At 43.3% G+C, this 26,845-nt stretch overlaps 1 protein-coding gene across 1 annotated transcript in view; it reads right to left on the minus strand.

The window, feature by feature from the left end:
* Window positions 1–23,070: 23,070 nt before the first annotated feature.
* Window positions 23,071–26,845, minus strand: part of EPAS1 (endothelial PAS domain protein 1) — an 83,219-nt gene continuing 79,444 nt past the window's right edge. Inside the window, exon 16 of the mRNA XM_081264066.1 lies at window positions 23,071–25,364. Within this exon, the coding sequence (XP_081120192.1) occupies window positions 25,213–25,364 (152 nt within the window). The 3' untranslated portion in view covers window positions 23,071–25,212. The remainder of the gene's footprint in view (window positions 25,365–26,845) is intronic.

Raw genomic sequence — 26,845 nt, forward strand, 5'->3', positions numbered from 1 at the left:
ATTATGCAGAACTCAGACTCGAATAGGTCCCTAGGGACCTATTCGATGTCTTGCCCCCAAGCCATGTAAGAGGTGCTCAGAATCCAATCCCTTCTTACCTAGGTCATCTCTACAGGCAGGATCCTCTCCACCACCTCAAATTATCCCAGTAGCTGATTGAGCATCACTTCTAAAATGACGTGGTTTTCGGTCATTGATTTGCCCTGATGCTTCCTGGTGCAATTTCTTTTTGGAGAAGGCAGGCTCGAGGCACAGCTCTCCCACCTCAGACCATCATTGCTATACTTTTGGGAAAGTCAGTGTAAGAGTATTAAAAATAGGATTCCTGGACATTGGAATTATTTTTGAGTTGAGCTGATTGAAAGCACAAGAGCTGGGATTAGAGAATGAGATGAGACCCTGGATGAATTGGTGTCAACTTTAAAATTGAGGGTTCTTTGCTGTATTATCTTTTATTTGCTTGGTCTACCTGGATTTAGACTATAAACTTCTTGAGATAGGAATCCAATCAACATTCAGGAGAATTCCAGAAAAATGGGCCTTGTGTGTTGCCTACGATTTACATGACTGTATTCTCCATTCTTGACTGAAATTATCCTGGCTATTTAAAAACCTGAAATATAAATAACAATAAATAACTACGATTCATTTAATTATAAATTTCACCATTATGAATAAATAAAAACAAAAAGGTAAATAATAAAAATGGCAGCACTATTTTGGACACTTTGGCCGGCAAAACATGGTGACGTGTTGATATGATGACTTATTTTACACATGTCAAAATAACTTTTGGGCTCAAGGCCCTTCTAAATCTGTAGTTTTTGTTTGAAAATCATAATTTGAATGACTGTATACGATTTAGAACAGCGTTAGGCCAATAACCACAAGTCTTTCCATATCCAAGTATGAGTATTTTAGCCAAAAATTTAAAGGAAATATCAATATTTGGCTGATGAGTAAGGAGGTTAGTCTATTTACTATTTGCACAGTTGGCTTATTTCTCTTATTTTTATGTTTTGAATCAGGAGTATGAGAACACTTGGTTTTATTTTATTTTTTTTCTGTTTTCTTGGGGCTGTTCATTTTTGTGCATGGCAGGAAAAAGAATTTGGAGATATAAGCTGCCCAAATTGTGTTGTTTCTTGGACTACCAGGACTGCACGTGAAGCAGGTGCTCCTGGGATATTCATGGGTTATCTAGGGTACTGTAAGTGGGCTGCAAGGTGCCCACCCTATCTAGCCAGTATCCTACTAGCTCCAAATAGCTGGTCTAGTTCAGGCCTTTTCAGTTCTCTGTAACAGAATCTGGCATTTGGTGACAAGACATGTAGGGCTGACAGTTACCTCTAAACTTGGGGGTGAGGGAAGTAAAAACACCGGCTGTGAGGTTAGCAGAGCCTGCTCTGGGCTACCTCCAGGGGCAGCAACAGGGCCAGGCTCATGGAGGCAGGGTAAAGGCCCTGTGGACACAAGAGGCCCTGGATTCCCTAGTTGGTCATTCACCCACTGAGTGTCCTTGGACAGAGAGCATCCTCATTTGGAAATGAGAGATGGTTGGATTCATTCAGTCTGTCAGCGCCCTTGAGAACAGACATTCTGGGTTCTATGATCCCTACATCTGTGTTGGCTTTCTTTTCTGTCATTACTTCGGGGCCCAGCATTGGTCCTAGGTGGCACTGGAGCCACAATGGCAGGGGAGCAGTAAGTGAAGGTTGGGGGGATTTTCTTTCCCAGGCTTTCTCTCCTTCCTTATCCCCTCTTCTTCCTGAGGCTGCTCTTCCCTCAGGAATTCACCCAACTCACTACGTGGATCACTGGACCTGTGAGGCCTCAGCTGACAACTCAGCCTAGTGACCTGTTGGGTGGCCAGGGACATGCCAGGAGCTCCAGGTGGGTTTGGCTGGGTGAGGGTGACTCAGGGAGATGGTTGTGGGAGGTGTGTGTGTGTGTGTGTGTGTGTTGGTGAAACCTCACCTGAACCAATGACACACCCAAATGGGCCCTGGGCCAGTGGCTGGTGGGGCTGAAGTAAACACCTCTGTCAACTGAACCTAAGCCCTGTCCACATGGGGACCTGGTGACACGACTGGGCTGGACAACAGCCCAGCAAGGTCTGGCTTCCTTCCACACGGACTGTGTCTCCCAAAGCTGAGACTAATCCTTCCTGCTCTTCCTTGGGATGCCTCTGGGGCGGGAAGGCACTGCCGTGCTGGCCTTGCTGGGCCCAGGGAGGTTACGCAACCAGCTCTGCCTGTGTTCCCTCTGTGGGAGGACAGTCAGGGCAAGAGGCCCCATCCTCAGGCTGGACCCTTCCCTGAGGGCTGGGGAGACCGAAGAGGATGGTGTCTGCTGGGTCCTCCTGGGGAGCATCCTGGCTGACTGGATCCCTTCCCCAAGTAACCCCCACTGTGTTGCAGAGCCCCTTTCTGCTCACCCAGCCCGTGCCCTTCTTGCCCATTCCCATCCTCTCCTGGATGACCTCACCTCTCCCAGGGTGCTGCTGCACCCCACCTCCAGCCCAGGCCTCTGCCCTCAGGTGTCTCAAAATCAACACTGAGCAGAGGGATTAAGGATGTGGGCTCTGATGCTTCCAAGTTGCTTCATCACTCTGCGTCTCAGTTTTCTCATCTATAATTTGTGAATTTGAGTTCACACAAAGCTCCTAGGTCAGTGTCTCACCCCTGATATTTTATCACCTCTTCTCGTCACTCCCCAGCCTGCCCGTGCTCTGGTCCCTCTAGACCTTATGACTCCGTAGCTCACGTAGGCCACCCGGCTTTCTATCTGTTCCTCCTTCTCACTTCCAGTTCCCCAGGCCCCATGCTCACTTCGTCTCCATGGGCTGTCACTGTGTTAGTTGAGCACCTCTTTACTCCCCTCTCTCTATTGCAGTCAGTTCCTATTGGGATCCTTCCCTGCAGTCTCACTTCTCCTGGTGCAGCTGCCTTGTGGTACAGGCACGAGCTCCCCCATCAGCTCCAGGGTCAAGTTCACACCACTATGAGGTGTGTACAGCCTGACTAGATCTGGCCCTTGGCCAGCTCCTGGCTTTCTCATCCCCCCTACCAAACCGCAGCCCAGGCATCTGCCTCCCTGCTCCTGTTAATTCTGTTCCTGCTTCCAGAAATGCCTTCCCTGTGCCCTTCTCCACCTGCTTTTCCTTCGTGATAATAACCTTAATAAATAAACTTACAGATCGAACAGCTGGATACTACACTAAACATGCTTTACATGTACGAATTCATGTCAGATTTCAATGACACCACAAAGGAGTTAACATTCATAGATGAGAAAAGTGGAGGCACAGAGGTTAGGAAACTGACCGAGCTCCTTGGACAGGTCACTGGCAGAGCCTGGGGGCACCCACACAGCTGCCTCTAGAACCTACAGGTGATAGCTCCACTCCTAGCTCCTGGAAGGCACTGCTGCGTCTGCCCCTTCTGCGCTGGTGACTGTCCATTGTTACAGTGTGTGTTGGTTACATTAATTCCTCCCATGAGCCTCTGGAGGGCAAGCACCAGGTGCTATTCACTTCCACATCCTTCTTGTCCACAGTGCTTGGCACATGGTGGGTGCCTAATGTGTATTCATGAAATAAAAATAAGCGCTGGCATATGAAATGTCACCTGGAAGACTTGGAAAGAGTGCTTCCTGTTCCCATCACATTTGACCCTCCATTTCTAGGACATATCTGGGACTTGCCTCCTCCCTGGGAGCCTGGGTACCCTCTCTTCTTTTGCTGAAAGCAGCCCTTCCCTCACCAACACTTATGTGTTAGGGTGGCTCTAGGTCAGGTTCACTGAGGGCAGAGGGCAGAGCCATAAGTTCTGCCCAGTCTAGAGAAGAGCCCAGCCCTGGCTCTCTTGTTTGGGAGAAAGAGGCCTAGTGGACTTAGGTCAGAACACACCTTAATGCTCTGGCCCAGTCAGAGGAAGGCAGAGTGAAGGAGGGAACTGGGGTGAGGGCAGGAGATAGACTAGCAGTGGAGTCTCTTGGGACCTACTTCAGCCCCACCAGCTCCTTCTCCTCAAGTCAAACACCAACAGGGAATTCAAATGCAGAACTGCTGGCCATCTTGGTCTCCATGATTGCAATCAAGGAATCCATGTACAGAATAAAACAAAGACATTTTGAAGCAGGTACAAAATTTCCATGGCACCCAGGAAGCTCCTCTGAGCCTACAGCCTGCATTTTGAGGGTGCTAGAAGGAATGGCAGTGGAACAAGAGGGAACCACCATATATTTGAGCTGCTTCTGTGTGCCAGGCGCTGGGCTGGGTTTCCAGTACACTGAGTCCCACTAAGTGCCGAAACTCTAGGAGCTGGGGGTACCATGTCCTTTGTGCAGATGAGGAAACTGAGGTAGGAACTGCTTCATTCCTCCTTCAGGAAGTCTGGTGGTTCTCATGTCCATCACACAACAGAAAATTGAAATGAAGAGTCGTGTCCAAATTTGGACACGACTCTTCATTTCAGTTTTCTGTCCCCAGTGGGCTGTGCAGCCCAGCCTCTGCCCTTTAGCTCCTGGAAGGAACTGAGGCTTGTGATGTGTTTTGTTCCCATATGCTTCCTGCAGCCTTCCTCCCATACTTACTGTGGAAGCTGAAGCTCAGAGATGGCTCTGGAACATTCTAACAGTCAGCTAGGTATAGCCATTTTGGTGTGGATGTGCCAAAATGGCCCTGTCCAAATGTAAAGCTGCTGCTGGTGGGTTTGTTTTTTTTTTTAAGTCACGAAGTCCTATGTCCCCCAGGCCTTCCTTAGTCATCTTACCCCCTCCTCTGATCTCCTCTATCCCCTTCCTCAACCCCCTCTCTGCTCCTGACTTCTCACCATCCCTCTACCACTGCTCGACTCTCTGCAATGGTAAGAGGTTCGTGGAAAGAATAAGTCATTTGCATGTTACTGGGGAACTTTCAAAAGCTAAATGTTTAACATGTATGCCTGCTGTTGTTTTGGTTTTAGACAACATGAAAATGTCCCATCGTGGGCTTCGTTCCAGAGTGTAGCATCTTGGGGATTTCCCTGGGAGGTGTCCCCCGAAGAGGCTGGGGCTCTCTGTTCTCAGCCTCAGATGGGGCTGGACCATGAGGGCTGGGGGTCAGTGTTGGTCTTGGGCCCTCGGGCTCCCTTCTTAACAATGAAAGGGGTGCTAAGAATCCAGAAGGACACACAGTGGGGCTCCATGCATGCTGGGAAGCCACCCCTGGGACTTGAGTGGGGACTTCAGTGAGTGAGACCATCCTAGCAAGTGGCTATAGGGCCCAGAGGGAGAGTTCTTTGCAGAGCCGGCACGGGCTTTGGACCCAGGCAGATCTATGACTCTGCCTCTTACTACCTATGTGACCTTGGATATGGCCCTTCTTTCTAAATGTTGGATCCTTGTTCATAAAAAGGGAAGATGACACCTTCTCTGGATGGCAACAAGGGTTAAATACTCAGGTGGTGCAAGAGCTGTTTGCCTTCAGTTCTGACTTGGAGTTGGCCTGTGTCTTCTCCACGTGTACCTGTGTTTCCTGAAACTTCTTCACCCTCTGACCACCTACAGGGACTGGCCTGAAAGGAATAACAGTTTTCCTTATTTCCAAAGGGGCTTCCCTAGGACCATGGTTGCCTAAGGATACAGATGATAGGAGGGAGAGATAATAAAAGGACAGGAGGAAATTTGGGGGGATGATAGACATGTTTTCTAATTATGGTGCTAGTTTGTGGTGATGTCATAAGTTGTACATTTTATGCATAATTTATTGAACTCATGCCATAATCAATTTGGGTAGAAAATTTTAAAGATATATTTCAAATAAGCACAAAGGATAAAAACATGCTTTCCTGCTATATTCCCATTCCATTCAATTAAACTGAATATTTTTAAAAAGACATTGTCATGGTCATCCTCATGGAGCACAACAATTTTTCTGTGCGCTGGGCCTGTGTGTGCAATCACTCAAACTCCTCAGGCATTGTGCTCTTGGTTACATTTGCCATACCTAGCCCAGATCCTAGTGCATAGTAGGCATGCAAAAAAAAAAAAAATCCATTAATGAGGAACTTACAAAAAGCAAGAGGACTTGAATCCAGCCCTTCTACACCAAGCCTGAACCGCAGCAGAAGAGCTTTGTCAAAAGTTCCCTCCTGGGTTCACCTCCTCTTGGGTGTGCAGGAGGCCAACCAGGACCCTGAGTGCCTCCCTTCCCCTCCTGCTTGTCACCTGCATTCATCCCTCACTCCCTCAGAAAACCTGCTTTTCCTGTGCACATGCTGGGGCCTCAGCTGTGATCTGCGGTCTTCTCCTGCACTCAGGTGGAAGGTGAGGCACCAGGGTGTGTTTCCCTCCAGGCAGCGGAGCTTTCCATTGTGAAGGAATGCAGACCTTATTGCCTCTGTCTCCTCTTAGGTGTGAGAAGGTTGATGGCCTCTGACGCCCTGCCCTTCTCTGGCATCCCATTGTGCTGTCACTGCAGGAATCCACTGTAAGAGCAGGACAGGTTTCTGTTTTGATGAATGAGTTTATGTTCTGACTGGGTACAGAATGTAAAGGATGCAGTAGGGCCATCCTTCTCCCACCCCGAGTCCTTGTCCCCTAGTGTCTTGCCACAGATTGTTCCTTATGTGCTCTTTCAGAGAAATTCCAGCATATAAATGTAGCCTTGGTGATTTGGGCCAGATTTGGTGGAATTCATTTGCTTTTCATGCTGGAATTCTATTGTATAAATGCATCATGATTTATTCAAACAATCCCCTTGACATTTATTTATTTATTCATTTATTTAGGTACCAAGGATTGAACCCAGGGGTGCTTAACCACTGAGCCACATCCCTAGTCCTTTTTATTCTTTGAGACAGGGTCTTGCTAAGTTGCTGAGGCTGGTTTGGAACTTGTGATTCTCCTACCTCAGCCTCTGAGTTGCTGGGATAACAGGTATGCACCACCATGCCTGCCTTCTGGCATTTAGGCTTTTAAATGCCGCTGCTGTGAATATCCTTGTGCATGTATCTTTGTGCATATTTGCAAGTGTAATCGTAAAGTATGAATGACAGAAGTAGAATTGCTCTTTCAAAGGATATATATGGCTTTTCAATTGGTACAGATATGACCACCTTGCCTTTTGAACCAATGTGTGCTTCCACTGACAAAACAGAATGCCTGCCTCTCTACGTACTTAACATCACTAATATTTTTTCAGCTTTTTTTCTGCAGCATAAAATTCATGCAGAAAAGCACACAATGTTTGGTGAGACAGATTTTCTCTAAGTGAAACAAATTAAATAACAACTTTCTAGGTCAGAAATGGAATATGAGTAGCATCCCTCTCAGAAGCCCCCCTCCTGTCCCTCTTTGTCACCATCCAACCTCCTGTTCAAAAGGAACCAATATCTGACTTATAGTAGCATAGATTAGTTTTGTCTATACTAACTTTCGGGTGGAATTTATATACTTTGTAATCTATTGTTTCAGATTTCCAGAGCAGCACTTCTGAAATTCATCCTTGTTCTTGCACATGATGATAGTTCACTCGTTTTGATGGCTGTAGCATATTTCATTTTATGAATATACTACAACTTATTTTTCCATCGTACTAGTGATGTACATTTCAGTTACTTCCAATCTGGGGCCACTGGAAATAATGCCACTATGAGTGTTTTTAAGCCTTTTTTTTTTTTGCAGGAAAAATTCACTAATTTCTCTTGGGTGTTCCTAAGAGTAGAATAGCAGGTAGGAGGTAAATGCTTCTATTCAGCTTCTCTAAGTGGTTGAACTAATTAATACTTCCAACCACCAATAGTGTATGTGAGCTCCAGTTGCTTCATGTCCTCCTAGTATTTGTCTGGACTTTTTCAACTTGAACCATTCTGGTTTGTGGTTTCTCAATGTGGTTTTAATTTTCTTTCTGCTAATGATGACTAAATTTAAGCACCATTATATATTCTTTCTTGTGGCCATAAAAACTTTTGTGAATTATCCATTTAAGTCTTATGCTTACTTTTCTACTGAGCTATCTTTTTTGGTTGATTTGAGGTCTTTTTTAAATCCTTGATTATGAGTCCTTTGTCAGTTGTAAATATTGCAAATATTCTCTCTCATTCTGTGAACTGTCTTTTCATATTTAAGAAGTCTTGTCTATTTTGGGGTCGTGAAGATATTTTTCTATTTTATTTTCTTTAAACTTTACCTTTTACATTGTTTGATCTGAAATTTTATTCTTAGTGTAAAGTGAGAGATAAAGACAGCCCCCCCCCCACCCCATGGGTATCCTGTTGACCTCAGCACATTTGTTGAAAAGATTGTCCTCTCTTTATTGCTCTAAAGTATTCCCTTTGTCTTGAAAAGAGTGGGGTCAGTATCTGGGCTGTTCTGTTCTAGTTCATCTATCCTTCCACAACGCCAAAGTCAGAATAATTGTGATTTTAAAATAAGTTTTGATATCTAGAAGTATAATTTTGATAACCTTGGCTCTTAGTATTTCCACATAAATTTTAAAATAAAATTTAAAAAATATGTGAATACACTAAATCACTAGTATAATTATTGGGGTTGCACTTAATATATAGCTAAATTTGAGAATAACTGTATCTTAAACATACTGACTTTTCCAACTGGTGAACATGGAATAGCTCTTCCTGTATTTTGGTATTTTTTCAATATTTTTGAAGTTATGTATTTAGCATTCTTGTACATCTTTTAGATGTATTCTTTTTATTGATTTAATACATGGCATCATTAAAATGTAACTAATCAATTGTTATGGGTATATAAAAACAGAGATGTTTTTGTGTGTTATTTTTGAATTCAGCAATCTTGCTAAATTCATTAATAGACCATAACAGGTTATCCAAAATCCTTTTGCATTTTCTATACATGCAGTCATGTAAACTAAATAATAACAGTTCTTCCCCTTTCTAATCTTTACCCTTTTTCCCCTCATCTTATTGCACTGATTAGTTTCTCTAATATATTTGTAATAATGTGAAAAACATATTTGGTGTTCATTCCCTTTTCCTGGAAGGCTTCTAAAACCCTTGGAATCTTCAGAGTATGCTAAGGAGATGACTGATTGCTGGGGGGTCCCTAGATAGCTTCAGGATAGGGACTGATCATCAGAAAAAACAAGTCAGGATTAGATGGTAAGGACCTCAACCTCTAGGGAGGGGAAGGGGCTGAAAGTTGAGTCCATCACCAAAGGTCAAGGACTTAATCATTCCTAAGTACTGAAGCCTACCTAAAACCTTAAAGCATAAGGTTCAGGGAGCTTCTAGATAACTGACTATATTGAGGTGGTTTGCCCTGGAAACTCCACACCCCTTCTCCTGTATCTTGTGTCTCTTTCATTTGGCTATTCATCCATATCCTTTGTAATATTCTTTTTAACAAATGTGTCAACATAAATAAAAAGTTTGAGTTCTGTGAGATGTTCTAGCAAATGAATCAAACCTAAGGAGGGGTTCGTGAGAACCCCCAATTTATAGCCAGTTGGTCAGAAGTTTAGGTGGAAACATTACTGGAAACTCTCATCTGAAGTGGGATATGATGCTATCTCCAGCAGATGGGGTCAGAAATGAGTTGAATTATGGGACATTCAGTTGGTGACTTCTGGAGAACTGTTTGGTTGGTGTGTGGGGAAAGCCCCACACAGCTGGTGTCAGAAGTGTGGTGGTAAGAGACTGTGAGAGCACAGCAGGAGAAACTGACTTTGGTTTTCCCTATCTCTTTTTATGTTGAATAAAACTGATGATACTGCCATCCTTGTCCTGATTCTCTCAGGGGGAAGGAGTGCTTCAGTATTTCTCCACTAAGTCAGATGTTTGGTGTAAGTTTTTAATTGGTAATCTTTACCAGATTGAGGAAGCTACTCTTTATTCCTCCTAGTGTGTTTAGAGTGTTTTTTTTTAAATAATATATTACAAATTATACCAATCGTATGCCCTATATCTAGTGAGGTGGGATTTTTATTTGGTTAATATGGTAAATTACACTGAATAATTGTTCCATGTTAAACTAACTTTATACTTCTTGTGATAAATCCAACTTGCTCACAAAATATAGTCCTTTTCATGTGTTAGACATTACAAGTCTATTTCAAGTATTGGATTGGATTGGATAATATTTCATTGAAGATATTTGAATTGATATTTGTGAGAGATTGACCTGTAGGTTTTGCTCCCCCATGTACTTGTCAAGCTTGGAACTGAGTATATTGGCTTCATAAGTGAGTCAAAATATCCCCTCTTTTATATTCCCTAATTTGAAATAGAGTGACTTCTGGAGAACTGTTTGGTTGGTGTGTGGGGAAAATTTGAGATATTCCTCAAACATTTGGGAGAACTGGATGGTGAATCCATCTGAGACTGAAGTTTGATTTAAGTTTTTAATTAGTAGTCTTAACTAAATTGGAAAAGCTACTCTCTATTTCCGGAGCGTTAAGTGTTTTTGTTTGTTTGTTTGTTTTTTGTTTTCAATAATACATTGTAAATTTTGCCAACTGTCTTTCCTCAGTGGAAAAGCTTTATTTAAAAATTCCACAATAAATATAGGACTATTCATATATTCTATTTCTTCTTGTGTTAGTCTTGGTAAGTTTGAGTTTTCAAAGAGTTAGTTTATTTCACCTAGTTTAATGGCATAAAGTTAGATTCCTGATATTAGTAATTTGTGTCAGTTCTCGCTTTTCCTAATAAATTTTATTGGGTGTTTATTAATTTTATCAATATTTTCAATGAATGAACTTTGGTTTGTTGATCTTTTTTCATTTTTCATTAACTTTTCCTCCTATATTTATTATGTTTAATTGTCTTTGCTTTCCAACTTCTTGATATAAATACATCATTGTTTTTCACCTTTTTTTTCTATTCCAATATTCCCATTTAAGGCTGTAACGTTTCCTACAAGTCTGACTTGAACTGAAAACTAGCTTTGATACATTGCTTTCGTTAACACTTAAAACATGTTCTAATTTTTTTGATCTAGAAATGTTGCTTCAACTCAATACTTGCTGATTCTTAAACTTACATTTGATTGTTGATTTCTAGCTTAATTTCACTATGATTGAGATATGTTCCCAGTCCTTTTAAACCCTTGAAATGTGTTCTAGTTTGCTTAGTGTTGGTCCTGTGGACTACTACATGGCAATCTTCTTAGTAAATTCCCTCATCTGTACCTGAAAGAAATGTCTATTCTGTAGTTTGGGAGCACAGAATATACCAATTAGGTCTTACCTCTTGTGTACTGCAATTTTTAAATCTACTTTATAGAAATATAATTCACATCCCATAATATTTACCACTTAAAATTTATAATCCTGTGGTTGTTGATGTATTAACAAATTTATGCAACCATTTTCTAATTCCAGAACATTTTCATAAAGCCAAAGAGAAACTTTCCCATCCCCCCTCCTTTTTTTAAGCCCTTGACAACCACTAATTTGCTTTCTGTATCTAGAGATTTATTTATTTTGAACTTTTCATATAAGTGGAATCCTATAATATGTGGCCTTTTGTGTGTGAAATCTTTCATTTAACACAGTGTTTTCAAAATTCCAGGTTGTTGTATCTATCAGTACTTCTTATTTTAGATGACTGAATAATATTCCCTTATATGGATATACCACATCTTATTTGTTTATTCATCAGCTGATGGATATTTGGGTTGTTTCTACTTCTTGGCATTTATGAATAATGCTATTATAAACATATGTGTATAAAGTTTTTATGTGAACACGTTTTCAGTCCTCTCAGGTATATTCCCAAAAGTGGAATTACAGGATTACATGGGAGCTCTATGTTTAACTTTTTGAGGAATTGCTAGACTGTTTTCCAAAGACCTGGACCACTTTACAACCCCACTGGCAATGCACAAGGATTCAAGTTTCTTCATGTCCCCCCAATACTTGTCATTGCCCATCTCAGATTTTAGTCATACCAGTGCCAATGGTGTGTGAAATGGTATCTTATTGTGGTTTTGATGTGCATTTCCTTAATGACTATGACTCTGAGCATCTTTTTATATGTTTATTATACATTTGTATATCTTCTTTGAAGAAGAAATGTCTATTCAAAGCTTCAATCTATTTTTAATGTGGTTATTTTTAATTAGGTATTTTCTTTCTAATTGTTGAGGTATCCTTTATATATCCTGGTTATTAGTTTCATATTAGATACCTGGTTTGCAGATATATTCTCCCATCTTCTGGGATATCTTTTCATTTTTTTTATATTTTTATTTTTTCCTACTCATTCTGCCAGTCATGACTGAGATATTTTAAAATTCCTGTTATGATTATAGATTTTCTATTTTTCTTTTGGTAGTATCAATTTTTTGAGGCTTGTTAGATGCACACAAATAAAGGATTATAATATCATAGTATCGTATTGACTCTTATTATGAGATGTTGTTACTTATCTTAATTAAGTAAATGCTTCCTCTTTAATGTCTACCTATTTATATAAATTTTAATATGCTACATCAACCCTTTCTTTGGTTAGCATTTGCCGATCTTTTTATAATCTTTTGCTTTCTCCTGTCTATCCTTAATTATAAGGGATATCTCCTGTGAAAACTACATTTATTTTCTAACTGGTCTGATAATATTTGTCATTATCAGAAATGACAAATAGTTAACCCATATGTTTTATGTAATTACTAATTTAGAGTTAAATATAAATATTTGACTTCTAATTGTCCCACTTATTCCAAGGGCATTTGTTTCTCCCTTGTTGCCCTCTTATGGTATAATCACATCCTCTTTAAAGATTTCATCTCCTTCCTCTGTCAGATTTTTAGACAGTATAGACACTCTGTTAGAATTTTAGACATTGTTACATTTACCACTTTTAGACAATTCAATGACTAAATGCCACCTGATTCTATTTGCCTCTTCCCATCTTACTACTGTTCCCTCCCTCCCTCCCTCCCTCCCTCCCTCCCTCCCTTCCTTCCTTCCTTCCTTCCTTCCTTCCTTCCTTCCTTCCTTCCTTCCTTCCTTCCTTCGCAGGTATTAGACCCAGGGGTGCTTAACACTGAGCAACATCCTCAGACCCTTTCCTATTTTATTTAGAGACAGAGTCTCACTAAGTTGTTAAGAGCCTCATTAAATTGCTGAGGCTGGTTTTGAACTTACGATCCTCCTGCCTCAGCTTCCCAAGGTATTGGAATTACAGGCGTGTGCTACTGCACCAGGTACCTGTTTTCTTTCTTAATTTAAAACTCCACAGTTATTGGTAGTCAATATTCACTTAGACTGACTCCTGTAGGTATCTTTTCTTTGCATTACATTTTCTCTTATATGTCTTTCATTTTCATCTGGCATCACTTTTAAAACAACAAGCTGTATTTTTTAGTAGAGTTTTACATTTATAGGAAAATTACAGAGACAATATAGATAATCTAGATAGTTGGACTCACTCCCAGTTTCCCTTATTAATGGTTAAAACGAATGAACCAATATTTATACATCATTTTAAACCAAAGCCCGTGCTTTATTCAGACTTCTTAGTTTTCACAAATGTTTGTTCTTTCTGTTTTGGCAGCCTGAGAAACCACATCACATTTCAATATCATGTCTCCTCAGGCTTCTCTTGTCTGAGACAAGTTTCTCAAAATTCACTTGTTTTTGGTGACCTTGACAGTTTTAAGACAAGGTGAGATTATTTTATAGAGTCTCCCTCAGTTGGGATTTGTCTGATGTTTTCTCAAGACCAGACTGGGTTATGGGATTTGGGGGAGGTAAATTGTCATTTTTATCATGTTAAGATACCTCCTATCAAAATAGGATCTACCCCTGAAAGTGGGTAACAGTGCTAATAGATCATTCCAGAATGATCACATGTCCCTGAAAAACTAGGAGAAAGGAACACGAATGGCACGTTTCCTGATGGAATCTCTGGAAGTGAAGGTCCTGCTGAGCAGGGTTGAGTTGTGTGTAAAGCCCTGTTACATTTCTTCACAAGGAGGGGGTCTCTAGATGTAAGCTAAGTATTTCATCTGATGCTGGTCCCAGGAAGTCGCAGTGGTTCCCACCCTGTAGGAGGACTCACTGAGAAGTGGGTGTCAGCTTCCAGTGTGGGTACAACTTCCCCTAGGGTTTTCAAGGGCAGTGCTGACTTAAGTGGGTTTTATTGCTTCCTGACTTTAGATGTGACCCCATGATATCTTCAAAAGAGAGAAATTAATTCTTAGAGACCATGTAGTCTAAATCCATATTAAGAAAAACATTTTGCAATCTAAATGGAACAAAATTTATACAGTTTCTTCTGCCTACACATAAGGGGCAGTGCTAGATCCTTTCTGGTCATCCTGGATTCTTTGGGGCCATCTGTCTCTGAGGGCCAGGCCTTATCGACACAAAGACCTTATTATCATTGTTTTGAAATTATAGTTTTTTTTAAATGTTGCCAGAGACCCTCAGGTTATCCTGCTCTATTTTTTTTTTTTTTTTTTTTTTTTTTTTGGTGGTGGTGGTGTGGGATTGAACCCAGTTGTACCCTGTTCCCAGAGTTTTAAAATTTTAAGACAGGGTCTTGCTAAATTGCTTTTGGGCCTTGCTAAATTGCTGAGGCTGGCCTTGAATCTGCAATCTCCTGCCTCAGCCTCCCAAATTGCTGGGATTACAGACGTGCACCATCATGCCCAGCACATCCTGCTCTTTGTAGCTCTCTTTGGTTGTCAGATTAAAGATGCTATTTCCTTCTTATGCTGAGCAAGCAAACCCTGGCCCATCATGGGGGAGGGAGGCTGCTCTTGAGTGTACTTGTGTTGAATTGCACTCTGCTTCCCTGTACCTATAGGCCGAATTCTATCCTGTGGATCCATCCAGAAAAACTCTATACCCTATACTTCTCTAGATAATTGAAGGTGGATTTTTGAACTCCCCTAAATCTTATTTTCTCCAGGACAAACTTCCTCGGTTACTCCGTCAATTTCTGTGACACAGTTGAGAATCCCCTTAACATTTGGTCATCTTTCTTTAAATCAATTCCTATTTATTTTACATGTTTTATGTATTGCTAATTTAGAACTCTATTCAAGTATTGTACCCAGAGAGAGACATAGTTGTAGGATTACCAGTTCCTTTTTATTCAGTATTGTTTTTCCATTAAGTAGACCAGGGTCATATTATTATTATTTTATTGTATAAATGAGTATCAGCCTATAGGATATTTTCTAGAAATGCCATCCCTGAATGCAAAGATACTTTCTTGGCATACGACTGTATTTCTATCTCCAAATGGGGATAATTATGATCCTGAGAGCTCATAGGGTTACTGCAAGGAATAGATGAAACCTGGTAAAGCTTAGCACAGTAAATAATAAGGTTAGCTGTGACTGCCCCTGTTTTATGGCTATTGCTGTGCATATTCTGTTGGACTTCTACCTCTGCTACTGTGATCACCACTCAGTGGTCCACACCTGTGCTTGAAGAGAAACAAAGAGCAGATTTATGTGAGGAGATGGGTCTACCTGGAATGATTTAAGGAACACTAGGAATTTTCCTCAGCCTCGAGTTGAGACCAGGTCTTCTGGTCTGTCAGAAGTCCTCTCACAAGGGGGTCAGTGGCAAAGAGGATTCTGGGCAAGGGTGGCTTGGAAGTCAATTTCCCACTGACTTTGCAATTTTTGCCGGTTGCAAGTGAGCAACCCCTAACTAGTCCCAGGGCCTATGCACAGCCCAGCAGGTTTCTGAGCTGGTTGTGGGGTGGTGGGAAGGATGGAGGCTCACAGCAGAGGCCACCCTGACTGGTGCTGCTGGTGCTCCACACTTGAAGCACCAGCAGTGGACACAAGTACCCCGAATTCCCAAGCTCATGCAGGCCAGCCTATCCCAGCCTGAGCCGTGATTCCCATCTGGACTTGCATCTCAGTTGGAGCCCTGCCTTGGTCTCTAGCGAGGCCCGAAACCATGTCAATGTTCACGCTCAGCTGCCCTCGCCTCTGCCAGGCTAATGAGGGCTGGGGAAGTGTCCTTTGTTTCAGGCGACATGGGTCTTCCTTTTTTTGTTTCTACATGTGCTGGGCCCAACCACAGGTTTTAAAATGAAGATGGGGACAAAGAAGGAGGGACCTGTCCCCTGGTCACTTTCAAATCTGCCATTAAAAATTATTGAACAATCCCATGCCTACTTAATGTTTGGAGTGCACACATGTGACAGTCCTTAGTTGCCATCGGATATAGAAAAGGTCTGGAAAGCTTGGAGGAGAAGTGTCTGTGTCTCTCTGCTGTGCCCTGCAGGCTGTCAGGAGGGTAGGTCCCCCAACCTTCAGGCTTGAGCCTCTGAGAGACCCTTCCCATGATACACACCATGCTCCTGTATCTCTCCACCTCTGACACCAAGCCAGCACAGACCAAGCCTTCCAGGTCACCAATCCCTGGCCCTCCTCCTGCACAGTCCTGAAATGCCTTATCCACTCCCAACTCCTGCCCTCTCTGCCCTCCAGATACGTGCATTATCTGTCTTGGGCCAGGTAACACTGTCTTGGGACTGGGCACCTAGAGCTTTCTGTCTTGTCCCACCAGGCCTTCACCTCTTCCCTAATGTGGCACAGCTGATTAGCCCCAGAGCTTCTAGTTTCTCTGTTCCACAGGCCGGTGCCAGGCAGGGTCTGGAGGTGGAGGGATCCTCTTAGTTTTCTGTGGCTGCTTCCAAATCCCTTCTCCTCCTCCTCCAACCACCCATGTCATCAAACCCGGGTTTCTCCTCAGAGCTGTCCTCACGGCCTGTGGTCAATGTCCTCCAGTGGGTTCAATCTTTCCTCCACCAGACACTCACTGACTCTCACACCCACCCGGGCAACGCTCACAACACCTGACCCCTCACTTCCTCAGGCCTTCTTTTTCATTTTATTTCAGCTATTTCTGAAACCTCAAAGTTTGCTTTCATTTTTAAACATCTTAAGTTTATGTATAGTAAAACTCTTCTTCTGGGGTACAGTGCTACGAATTTTTAATGCATGCACAGATTCTCACAACCAGCACCACAGACAGTGCACAGAAGAATCCCAGTGTTCCAAAGCACTCTCATGTTGCCCCTTTGCATGCAAACCTTTCCCCTCCCCACCCCTTAGCAAGCAAAGACCTGTTTTCTTTTTCTTTATTTTGCCTTTTCTTTTCTCATTAATGGGATTAAATAGAAGGTAGCCTTTGGGTGCTGGCTTCTGGCGCTCCACCCAATTCCTTTGGGATTCACCCATGTGTTGCTTGACAGTGTGTTAATTTGTATTGCTGACTATTCCGGCATAGAGATGCACTATTGTTTTTGTCTGTACTCTTGGTGAAGAACATTTGCATTGTTTTTGATTCTTGGTAGTTATGAATAGTGCTTCTACAGACATTTGTGTACAGATTTTCTATGATTGAAAATTTCACTTAGCACACGATCCTTCTCTAAGATAGACCATGTTACGTAATGTATCATGTATGTTGGCATAAAATTGTAATATTACCTTAATATATTTTTAGCATCTGTAGGGTTATTGTGATAGCTCCCTTTCCCTTGATATTAATTTTTGTGTTCTTGCTTTTTAAATTAGACTTGTTTGATTTTTATCAAATTATAGCTGTATGATTTCTTCTCTATTTTATCTATTTCTGATCTTACTCTTATTTTTTCCTTCCTACTACATAACTTGAAAATAATTTGATTGTTATTCCAGCTTCTTTCTTCTTTTTTGTTCTTCTGAGTACTGTTTCATCCCAGAGATCCTGATATTTTAGCATTTATTATCACTTAGTTCAAAGCACTTTTTATTTAATTTTTGTGTGCTTTCTTCCTTGACCTCTGAGGTATTTATAAGTGCACCATTTAACTTTGAAATCATTGATGTAGGAGTGGGGTTCTATACATCTTAAGGTGTTTGATTTCTAATGTAATAAATCATGTGGGAAACATAGTCTGTATAATTTCAAATTTTAAAAAAGTAATGGAAAAAAAATTCATTTCTTTTGGATAAATACATAGAAAGGGGTATTGCTGGGTCCTTTAGTTAGTATGTGTGAAATCTCAATTTTAAGTTTCCTCTCCTCTGACAATCATTCCCTAGTTCCTTTTCTCGGATGTCACTCTGACCATTCTTTGGCCTGGGACCTCCCCTTCACTGAACCTACCATTTTTTCAATGACCATCATCTCTTCATCTTCTTTTCCCCCTTTCCTCCTCACACTACTTAATTTTCATGGTCCATCTTAGCAGTTGTTCTCTTGGGAATATTTCTAACTCCCTCATATACACCCTTCTGGCAGAGCCCCAACCTGCTGAGCTCAACTGCTCACCCACACTGCCTCCATTAGAGTAGACAAATGTGGCTGGAGACCAAACACACCATTTATGACCATAGATCTCATTTGAATTTCCAATACGGATCATTAACCTGACTTTCAAAAAATCACTTTTTAATTATTTCTATCTCCTCAAACCTCTGAGAGCCACCCGCCCCTTTTCTCTTGGTTTTGCTTCGTACATCATGGAGGGATAGAAGCAGGTAGGTTGGAGGTGACTCATCACCTACCCACCATGGATTCCACCTGACCGACTCCATCTTACGCTGCTCTCTGCCATCCTGTTAGAATGGTGAGCTGTGCATGCCTCCACCCAAAGCCAGCAACCACCCCCGTGCCCCGTAAGTAGGCTAGATCCTGCCAGCGCCCATCCTACCCTTTCAACAACTTTCTCCTGCAACGATCTCTTCTCTTCCCCGCCTTCATCAATTTCTCCCTTTGCCATGTAAACATTTCCTAATATAGCTCATCTTCAAAAATAACATGTCCTGAAAAAACCCCAGTTACTTTATAGTGAAGAAACCCGACAAACTCAACGTTGGCTAAGTGATCAAGATCAACAGCAATGTTGATTGGTCCCATTGATGGCGTGTACCCTTAATGAGGTGATGAGAGTGGCACTTATCTCTGAGCCCTCCCTCCCCAGAACCCATACCTCTGCCTAACCAGGAAAACAATAGACAAATCCAAAGGGAAGATTGTTCTATAAAACACCTGACCAGGACTTCTCCAGACTGTCGAGATCATGAGGTCTAAGGAGATAGTTAAATGTGCTGTGGTACCCTGGGTAGCATCCTAGAACAGAAAAGTGGAGGAGAGAAGGGAAGGGAAGGAAGAAATTAGATAAAACTCAAGAGGTCTGAATAAGGGGCAGAGTTTAGTTATTAATAATGTAACAATATCGGTTCATTAATTATGACCTATGTTCCATAGTAATGTTAATAATAGGGAAACTGGGTGCAGGGGACACTATAATATCCTTGCAACTTTTCTAATAAAGCTAAAACTATTCTACAATAAAAGTTTATTAAATGTTAAAAAAATGAACGCACAAATCCCCTGATCTATGTCTTCCTCCAGCTTCACTCCATTGCTCAGCTTCTCTTCACAGGGAAGCTTCTTGAAAGAGTTGTATGTCGCTACCACCTCTATTCCCGCACTCCAGCCGGTTCATTTCTCAAGCCATTCCAGTCAAGCTACTGTCCTCAGTTCCCTACCCAAACTGCCCGTTAATCCATGATGAACTTTATGTAGCAAATCTCATCTCATCTTTCAGTGTGGTGTGTGGCCCAGTTAACTCCTCCCGCCTTCCTGAGGCACTTCCTCTTGGCTTTTGGGATACTATGTTCCTGGATTTCTTCCTGTTCTTTGGGGGCTCCTCCTCTGTCTGACTTCCACCAGTTCTTAGGTGGCCCTGGGCTCTATGCTAGGACTTCTGTTTTTCTTAGTCTACAGTCTTTATCTCACAGGCTTGTTTCATCCTCTCTCAGAGATTTAAGTGATGCTTACCAACGGTCAATTTCAACTTGTATGTCCATCCCTAACCCCCTGGGTGAGGGTTATTCTCATGCCCTTGCTACAGAAGAGGGGAGACAGGCTCTCAGGCATAAGTTTCCACAGCTAGAAGCACAGAGCTGGGATTGGAATCCAGGTTCTCTGACCTGTGAGCTGCCAGGCTACCCTGCTAGCCTGTCCTTCTGTCCCAGCCCCGTCCTGCCTGCTCCCCATGGTCTGCTGTGTATGCTGCAACATTCTGGCTTTGTGCCTTTGTCCTGTTGGTGCACTTTCCCTGGAATGACCTCTTTCCTTCCCCTGCCTCCAATCTTCTTCTGCTCCAGCTCTATGAGGACTTTCCCATTCCAGAGACCCAGGCTGACCTCCCCTGGTCTCCTGTGAACAAGCACAGGAGCTGGAGTCCACCCTAAAACACCCCGGGGGATCACTTGCATCTGTAGCTGTCACACTTTCCAAACCCACCAAGCTCAAGTGCATACCTGAGGACTCAGAAGCACAGTGGGCTTCCAGGAAGGTGTCGGTCACGGGCCTCTATTGGCACACGCCATCTGACGTGGTGGTCTGAGTTGAACAGGATGTTCTGTTTTGTTTTCTGTACTGGCTAGTAAGCTTTTGGAAAGAAGGGTCATGACTACATGGAATAAGTCTCATCTTACGCCGCCAGTGCGTGTACCTTAGGTGGGTGAGGGGAGCGCTTCATACCCTTTCTCCTAGGTCCTGGGAGTCCAAGGAGAGTTCAGTCTAGAAGTGAAGGCATTGATTTAGATTTTATCAAGGTCACAGAGAGATCACACGTTCCCACAGGGGTCACTCAGTTCAAAGAAATAGGCGTGATACTTGGATCAAGATTATTTTAGAACAGGAGCTGCCTGAGGGGAGTGATAAGTCAGAAGCTGGAGGCCTGTGAGGTGGATATGGAGAAGGGACCCCAAGAGAGGGGGGCCTCTCTGCCGCCTGAGAAACTGAGACCTGACCCCAGGGGCAAAACTCACTGGCTTTCCTTACTAAATGTGAATCTGCTCCTGTCCCCAGGATGCTGACCTTGGCCTTTTGCCAGCCCTGCTGCTCACTGTATATCACTGTATATAAAATGCAAGCCATTTTATGTGTGCCTCCTTTCTAAAATGAGGAAGTTGAAAAAATTAAGTGCTGGGGTGTGGCCACAGCATTTCTAGGCCCTTTTTGGAGTTCGGAGTCAACCTGGGATAACATATCCAGTGCAGTCTTACTGACCCTGGGCTATCCCCAACTTGGTTAAAGAAGAGCCAGGTTAGTGTGTCTGCTCTTCTATGGGTGTCCAGTAGAAGTCTTTTTTTCACAAAAAGAGGATGGCAGGGATCCATGAGACGAAGGCTGTACATGGCTAAATCTTGCTTACCATAAAGGAAATGAGTTTGCATAGTATCTCCAGAAAAACCACAGTTCACCCCCTGTCCTGCCTTGAATTGCTCATCAGAGCCCACGCTGTGGATGGACTCTGTCCTGCATGAATCAGAGGGGGCAGGGCTGGCCCTTCTCCACTGGTAGAGCTTCCTGGCGATTGTGTCAGAGTTTGAGTCTCCTTCTCAAACAGATCTCTCATCAAGGTTGTAAGCTAGGGTAATGCTGAGATGTCACACCTCACTGGGGTTTGCCTGCCTAGAGGAGAACATGTCTAGAGTCAGGAGCCATGCCAAGGGTTCAGCAATTGCGAATTCTGTGTGAATTCTACCTGGCTCTGCAGGCACATATTTATTTCTAAAGTACCTGCATTTTGAAACAAAACATGAAATCAGGAGTATGTAAACCAGTCTTCACTGAGTTGCTTGAGACAAAACATAAAGCAGTGATGGCTTGTGTGTGTCCCATGTCTTTTGCTTGAGTATTTTAGGAAATTGAGTTTCTCTAATCCATCAGGAACAATGGCTTTGTAGTGTTCCCTCCTTGCTAGATTTGGAAGCAAGAGAAGCTTGGCACAGATCCCAGCCTTGGGTGTGGTTAAAACCAAACACTTTGCCGCAGGACAGCATTAAAGACCCCACAGGCCCATTGAAGTTGTTGGGTGCCAGGATTATGCTGTTCCAGGCTGGAGTCCTGAGCTTGCCAAAATGCTCTGAGGCAACTGCTCCCAAAGTTGGGTTGAGATGTGTCATTCACAGAAGAGTTCCAGAAAAGTATGGGTGATGCTTTCAGGGAGTCCAAGATGGCAGGCAAAGGTGGGTAGGAGCCTGGCAGAGTGCAAAAAATTCAACCTGAAGGTCCAGGCACCAAATTGGGAAAGAAAATAAATGAGATGAATAATCACAAAATTAGGAGGAGGACTAAAGGTTAAAACAATATAGATGAGAGTTTTCTATTTGAAAGTGAAAACAGGGCCCTGTCATAAAATATACCTCCTAACCAGATGTAGGGCATGAGAGAGAACTACTGGCTGAAACTAGGTTCAGGTTCTCTTTCTCCCATGGAACTTGCATAAGTCACTTAGTGTGAGGCCGTTGCATCTGTAAAACGGGTACTCACAGCGTTGCTTAGGCTGAGGCTCAAGTGAGCTACCAGGTCATGTGAGACCATATGTTATGGACCAAACCGTCAGACACACAAGGGGCAGCAGCCATTCCGAGGGCTGACAGTGGGAGCAAAGGTGCTGCTGGCTCTCCCCCTACCTTCCACCAGCTCCAGAGTCACATCACAGAGGCAGGGGCTTGCTCAGAGGACGTCATTTACAAAAGTCACATTTAAAATAAGGAAACTGCCAGGCCCCTGTCCAATGTTGGGCTTTGACTGTTCTGTCTCTGGCTGAGGTCATCGTTGCTCTTCTCATTTACATTGGACCTGGACGTCCCTGGTTGAGCCTGGCCACCTCCAAAGTAAAGTCCTTTCTAACTACTAGATTCCAGGCTGCCCTTTCTTTGGGAACCTTACTCAAAGTGCAGCATGAACACCCATAGACCAGAATGGCTTTCAAACTGTCTCATGTAGTTTTTTGAAGGTAGAGACTATGACTTCTTTCCTTGGGTTCCCACAGGATACAAAAAAGAAGAAGAATGAAAAAAAGGTGGTGGGGGGTATTCTGAGGCAGATAGAAAAATACCTGCAGAAACACAGAAGAGACAGCATGGCTTCTCAGGCTTAGGCATTGCCAAGTGTTAGTAATACTCTTTCCTTCCTTCACCAGTCTTCCTGTCAGCTGGCCTCAGTGGTCTCATGGTCAGGGCCATCATTCATTCTCTGTAAACTATTTAATAAGTACTTCACTTTTCATTGGTGTAGCCCATGACAAATCCACAGGAAATAAGAGCCACCAGCAGCGATAGGATCAGAATACTTTAATAAGATATCAGTGTCAAAATACATTTCCTTATAAAGTTAAGCTCCCAGACAGTTATAATGTTGTCAGTAGGAATTTGACAATATAATAATGTTCATGAAAATTGTTATATTGACAAGTAAGGTTAATATGAAGCTTGGAATATTTTTCAGACTGTTTTAGTAAACTGCAAGGGTAAAATGCCCTTAATGCTGAGGCAACAAACACAGGGAATCAAACACCAGAGTTTACATGTCGGTAACCCTTCAAGTTCTGCCGCCGTGTGTCAGATGACACTGTGCTGCTCAAGTGTGACTTAGGCAACACAGCAAGTGGGTAATTTTCTCTTATATCTTAGATTTCTTTTGAAAGCCAATATTTGATTTTGGCAATAAGTCCCTCTGGGCTTACCAAATTCTTAGCTGGATGTACTTTGTGTTGTGTGTGTTTAGAAACTTTTTATGGTATCCATGACAGAAAAAAGTTCCATGTTGATTGGTATTTAAAAACCAAAAGGTGTTGTCCCTCTTGCCCAGTGAGTTACAAAGTGCTCTGGGAACACTATTTTCAGTGCTTCCTACCTATGTATGTCACTGCATGTGACAGAGACCTCAGCGAGGGCCTGAGGCTAGGGGCCATCCCTGGAGGTCCACCTGCTTCCCACCAGCAGGGGGCGCTGCACTTTGGCCTTGCAGGGCTGTCTGCCCATAGGCTTGAGTGAGGGGCACAAGGCTGGGGCTGGTGAGGACCTGCTGCCCCCGCCCCCACCCTTTGGTACCCTCTCTCAGTCCAGCTCCAAGGTCATGAGCTAGGAGGATGTGGACTGGGTCACCAAATCATTTTGAATCCTCACTTGTTTCCATGAATTCCCATTGAAACCATTTCATGGTAGTTCTGGAAATATTCTAATGTGCCGCGTGGGAGACTGTTAGAGTCACATAGCTCAGTGCACTTGAAGGGCTAGCAACATAACCTTAAGAAAAGTTAAAGCACTTCCTCTCCCTTAGCATTCTCCCCACCCCCACCCCTGACGTGCCATCAGACCCTCTGGCAGCAATAATAATACATACATACATACATACATAATACATAGAGAACATGAGGAGAAGACAGCTTGCACGCTCCCACTTAATGATTCCACGTCTTGGATTGTTTGTCACACCTATGGCATGTCGCAAAAGCAAAAAGCCAACAGAGAGAGATCTCTAGCAGTGTTAGTACAGGCCTGTGGGAGTACTGTACAATTCTGCAGCACCAGCAATGCGGAGAGAAATAACATTAACAGCTTCAAAAAAGATCTTAAAGTGATTTTGTGAGCAGGATTCTATTTCCGTTTCTAAGTTTTTAGATATTACAAAGTACCCATATATACGATAAACACTTAACCCAGATATAAATTTTCCTTTAAAAAACTCAGTTATGCTTTTGAATAATAATAAAAAATCCATCAGATTGGGGGTGGGGGGAAACACCAAACAGTTTAGGAAAAGCCACACTGTGCAACTTTCACAGGTAACCACATACGTTGGAGTTCGCCCTTCACATTGCTTTTTTTTTTTTTTCCCATATAAGTCATATCAAAATTAGAGCAAAGAGTCAGCTTAAAAAGAAAAGAAAGAATGAAATTTACCATATGGTGATTAATTTAAAACAAAAAAGAAAAGAAGGGCTTTGAGAGAGAGAAGCCACAAACAAGCTTGGAAAGCAAAGTCCTTTTTCTCTTTGGCAACAACAATAACAACAACAACAAAAAATCTTTTTAGTTAAATGGAGCCAAAGCTTTCCCTACAGGAGGGCAGACATACAGCAGATTCATTAGTATGGACACTGTGTGTGACAGAGAAACCTCCGGGTAATATAAATTAGAAGTAATAGAAGGCAGGGAGAAAAAAATCTTATAAAATTTAAGAACATTTTAATTGACAGCAAAAAACATAACAAGTAAAACAACTGTGTATTTTAAAAATAAGGATAATAAAGTGAGCATCTCAGAAAAAGGCCACTGCTTGGTGACCTGGCAAACTGACCAGGTAAGTACATCTTGTAAAAAGTGTGCTGGTGTTAGAGATACCTAGTTGCAAACACAGACGCAGGGTGAGGCCGGTGGGACGGCGTCGGCAGCGGTGTGCCCAGAGGAAGCCCTGGCTCAGGTGGCCTGGTCCAGGGCTCTGAGGAGGTCCCCTCCTTGCAGGAGTGTGGAGCTTCCTGGCACGGGAACATTCACCTCACAGTCGTATCTGGTCAGTTCGGGCAGCAGGTAGGGCTCAAACGAGGGCCCAAGCAGCCGGCTTGCCATGCCTGCAAGAAGGTTTGGGATCATATTTTAAAGGCCTAAATCAAACACTGCAAAGCATCCGTTCCATGAGTAGCAGGGAGGAGAAGGAAAGGAGCGTCTCCAGTGTCCCTGCTGGGGGCCAGAGGGGGCAGCCCTGACTTCACTGTGCTCCTTCAGCGCTCTTTCCAGGACCTACTCCCTGCTCACAGGATGGCCTAGCAGAGAACGCAACAGCTTCCAGACTCAGCAGCACTGAGAACCCCTCAAAAGAGGGAAGCAGACCGCACACAGGCAGGGCTCTGGGAGGAGGAGGGTGTGTGGAAGAGGGTTTGGGAAGAGCCCCAAAGGTTGCTGGCCCCGTGCCCACCAGGCACTGGCAGCAGGGAGGAAAGGGATTCAGAACCTGTAAGACCTGTGCCACATGCACGCCCACATGTGTGCAGGGTCCCTCTGCAGATCCAAGGGTGCAAAGACCCCATTCCTCCTTATCCCTGGGTCGCTCTACAGATGAGTAGAGGGACAAAGGGGAAACAGTCACAGGCCACCCCAGGAGGGGAAGGCTTGGGTGCTGCCGGGCGGCCATGTAGCTCTTCAGCAGCTCTTTCCTTTCCCTTGACATATCTGGAGAGCCTCATCCCCTGCGGCCACTCCTTCCTGGACCTGCTGAGTCAGAGCCCTCCAGGGCCCATCCCTCCCTTCCCCAGTCGTTGGTGCTCCTGTGCCCACACTGGGGTGGTACCAACAGATATTCGCTCACCACCCCTTGCTGATTTCCCCTCTTCTTTTATTAGTGTTCAGAAATGACCTGAGTTGAAAAGATGAATTCCCCTTGATTTCCACATTCAAGGAATAGTCACTCAGCTTGATGCATCGCAAATCTCTCACTGAAACTTCCTGGCTTGCCTGCCAACCAGCTGATAAACAGCAGAGCTGGAATTCAAGCCCAGAGCTGTCTGGGGCTCTGCAGCCTGGGGCTCTGAGCATGAAACTGTAAGTTTTACAAACTTATACTGCTGAGGACAAGGGTCTGGTATGTTTTTCTAAAACCACAAATAATGTTCATGCCAAATAGAAACCTCCTTGTTAAGATAATGTTTCCCATCTATGTTTTGGCAATTGTAACTGAACCTTCTAGAAGACAGTCCACTGGTGACCTCTCCCAGAGCTCCAGGCCATCCTCCTGCCATCTGTTTTCAGCTCCTGCCTGACCTCAGAGTGATGCCCCGTGTGCTGATGGGGCTTTGAGCACTACAGCAGTAGGAAAAACCGCGTAAAAGACACAGGTTCTGGACTCTCAAGAGCCCTGAGGTGATCTGATCGCTGGAGGGTCCTTTCTAAATCTCTGTGGGCAGATGGCCTTCAGCCCCTGCACCGATACTTCTAGGGAGGGAGAGTCCATGCCTCTCCAGGTGGCCACCTTTCCACGGTATCAAGCTTTTCCTTGCACAAAGCCAAGATCTCCTACCTGGTGATGTCCATCTCCTGTCTTTGTGTACCCTGATCC

The sequence above is a fragment of the Spermophilus citellus genome (genome assembly GCF_964194105.1).
Source record: "Spermophilus citellus genome assembly, chromosome: 13".
NCBI lineage: Eukaryota > Metazoa > Chordata > Mammalia > Rodentia > Sciuridae > Spermophilus > Spermophilus citellus.